The 3,361-nt window shown below is 36.4% G+C and overlaps 1 protein-coding gene and 1 pseudogene across 1 annotated transcript; one reads left to right on the top strand and one right to left on the bottom strand.

The window, feature by feature from the left end:
• The first annotated feature begins 813 nt into the window (after window positions 1-813).
• LOC113463988 (ubiquitin carboxyl-terminal hydrolase 7 pseudogene) lies at window positions 814-1,181 on the top strand (annotated as a pseudogene).
• A 267-nt stretch (window positions 1,182-1,448) lies between these two features.
• On the bottom strand, window positions 1,449-3,260 carry LOC108622304 (uncharacterized protein K02A2.6-like). Its single transcript, XM_018020098.1, has one exon. It carries the CDS (start codon window positions 3,258-3,260, stop codon window positions 1,449-1,451), a length of 1,812 nt encoding a protein of 603 aa, XP_017875587.1.
• Between the last annotated feature and the right edge of the window lie 101 nt (window positions 3,261-3,361).

Below are 3,361 nucleotides of genomic sequence, written 5' to 3'. Positions count from 1 at the left end.
ATACATACAATTGCATTTTTAGATTATAAATGTATCTTTCCCCAAAGGAACCAATAGCTCTTAAGAATTCAGTCAAGTAAAATGTATAGTGATAGCTATCATAATATTTTCTAGAAATACGAAAGAATGATGAAAGGGACTAGTCTTACGAACGGAGAGATAGAGTCAGCTTGTGCAGCCCAAGTTCAAGAAATGGAGGAAGGTAGGAAATAATATGAATTTCATAAATTTGCTGGCCACATTCTTTCAATGAATTAGTGTAGCACTTCATATTGATCAAAATTATTAAAAGCACTATCTAAAGATTCTCTTCTTGCAAACTTTCTACTCTGTCAAATTTGTATTCAACAAACCATTTTATTAAGTATTAACATGACTTAGAATGTATTTATTGAAAATGATGGCTGGAATTGATTCTGAAGCATACTGTTTCTTTTATTTCTGACTAGATAAAGCAAGGCAAATAGCGACATTTCGCTACACAGTGGAAAATCTTTCTAAAATGGAAAGAAGACAATTCTCACCACCATGCTATGTCCGCACTTTGCCATGGACAATAATGGTAGAGCCATGCTTGAATCAGACGAAAACACTTGGTTTTTACCTAAAATGTAATGGAAAAAGTGAATCACCGTGGAGTTGTTATGCACTTGCAGATCTTCGATTGCTTGCTTGTCAGGAAGGACACAAACCATTTAGTAAAAGTTAGTCTACTGTGTATTATTAATACCTAGTTTCCAGAACATTATTTCCCTTTATTTAACTTCTGAATCATAATTATGTACACATTCTTGCATATGTACATTTGAGAGCATGGATTCCAATTTAGGGTTGGGGCAACTCTTCTGTAATAAAAATGATTCCTGGGGATTTCATTTTATGACATGGCAGGATGTCCTGGATTCTAACAAAGGTTTCCTGAAGGATGATTCTATTACGCTCGAGGTTAGTGTATCATATATTTTAATCAAGAAGATTGATAACATAATTATTTGTAAAGAATTTTTTAACGTGAATCTTTTGAAAAATAGGTTCTCGTGATAGCTGATGCTCCACATGGTGTCAATTGGGACAGTAAAAAACATACAGGATATGTAGGTTTAAAAAATCAAGGTGCTACGAACTATATGAATTCGTTACTTCAAACTTTGTATTTTATCAATCAGGTAGGTTAATGGATCTTAAAGATTCTGTTGTGTATTTTGGGGTGTAGTAGATCCGTAAGGTTGAAAACACATTAAACTGCACGCTTTATACTCGGATGCTTAATATTTAATCAGATATAAATCTGCTTTGTACATGGCACGTGTAAGCCATCTTAGAACGCTGTACAACGAGCGACTCGCAGTGCGACTTGCGCGCTCTACCTCGTAGCACAACTTATATCCTGTACCGCAATATACATGTATATATAACACTCTCCTCACTAAAGTAAAAAAAATAATACATCATGTTTGATTCATAACGAAATCTTTGAAACGGGTTGGCAACGTAGTTTGTCTTCTGGGCCTAGCGCTTCTACTTCCCCTATCGGCTGGTACAGGGTCTGTTGGCGTATTCACTCTCGAACTTGCGTTTGAACTGAGTGAAGTACTCCTACTTTCAGCTTCATGTTCTATCGCTGGCTGATAAACATTGATTTGTTCCCTGAGGGGTACATTATAATCGTCATCATTGTTTGATGTAGACGTAGGAACATCATCGCCTATGCTACGTATTTGGTTTGCATGGCGCAGCCATATTCTACCGTCGTCTAGAGTAATTTTATAATGTAGTCTACCTGTGCGCTCAGTAACTCTCCCGAAAAGCCATAATTCGTTACCACCGTAGTTTCTCGCTTCGACTCTTTGGTTTAACTTAAATTCGCGTATTTTCTTATTTTCGTTAAAACTAGATTCCTTAACTTTACGTAAACATGGTTTCATTAAATCTAACTTAGATCGTATATCTCTCTTAAACATTAATTGCGCAGGCGATACACCTGTAACAGTATGCGGCGTAATTCTGTATTGCAAAAGTATATCCTGGAGGTCATTCTCGAAATCTCCATGGTTATTCATTTTCTTTAACGATTCTTTGATCGTCTGTACGTAGCGTTCCGCCTGTCCGTTTGTTGAAGGAAAATACGGAGCTGTAAATTTATGTATAATTCCTAGCTTCTTTGTAAAATCTGAGAAATCGTCCGATTTAAAAGTAGAATAATTATCAGATACTAGAATATTTGGAATGCCAAATGTTGAAAATATTCTTTTGCAAACAGTAATCGTTTCTTTACATGTCATTCCTCGTGTAATATGAACCTCAGGCCACTTGGTATATGCATCCACCAGAATCAGAAAGTATCTGTCTCGGAATGGTCCCGCGTAATCTATATGGACGCGCTCGAAAGGTCCTGCTGGCGGTTCCCAAATATGTTTTTCAACACCCGGAGGGCGATGTTGATTCACCAAGCAATTGGTACAATTTCGAACTAAGTGTTCGATTTCAGAATTGATGTTAGGCCACCAACAATGTCCTCTTGCAAGCGCCTTCATACGTACAATACCAAAGTGTCCTACATGTAATTCTTGCAAAACTTTGTTTCTTAACGTTTTCGGAATAACGATTCTTTGGTTTCTGACAAGTACATCTTGTTCTAGACTAAATTCTCTCGGATCGATATTCCAGGTATCTTTCGCACGTAGTTGTTTACCTGCATGTAAGGCTTCAACTACTTTGTATATTTCCTGATCTTTTCTAATTTCAGAACGTAATAAATCCGCTGATATTGGTAAAGTCTGTAACGTATCAGCGTAAAATATGTCTATCACATCTACATTTCCCTTTTCGATTGGAATTGGCAATCTTGACAATCCGTCAGCATTGCTGTTGTTTTCTGAACGTTTGTAAACGATATCGTAATTGTATGCTCGTAAAAAAATTGCGTAATGTTGCATACGTAATGCACTATAAGTCGGTAGACTATTCTTTAAAGAAAATATTTGCGTTAATGGGCGATGATCCGTAATGAGCGTAAATTTATTCCCATACAAATATTTATGTAGTTTCTTTACCGCGAAAACAATAGCATATGCTTCTTTGTCGATTTGAGCATATTTTCTTTGTGTACTGTTTAAACTTTGTGAAATCCACATAATTGGTCTCTCAGTTCCGTCGGGGAATTTATGAGATAATACCGCACCGACTCCTGTAGGACTAGCGTCGGTTGCTAGAATTAATGGTAAGTTTGGGTTGTAAAAGGTAAGGCATTTGTCGCTCATTAACTAATTTTTGGCTCGTAAAAATGCCTTATCACATTCCTCTGACCACTTGAATTTAATTCCTTTTTGTAATAATCTATGTAACGGTTGTAATAGATTAC

Source organism: Ceratina calcarata, unplaced genomic scaffold, assembly GCF_001652005.2.
Source record: "Ceratina calcarata isolate Rehan_Ccalc_2016 unplaced genomic scaffold, ASM165200v1 scaffold2136, whole genome shotgun sequence".
Lineage (NCBI taxonomy): Eukaryota > Metazoa > Arthropoda > Insecta > Hymenoptera > Apidae > Ceratina > Ceratina calcarata.
This window is presented reverse-complemented; position numbering and strand designations above follow the sequence as displayed.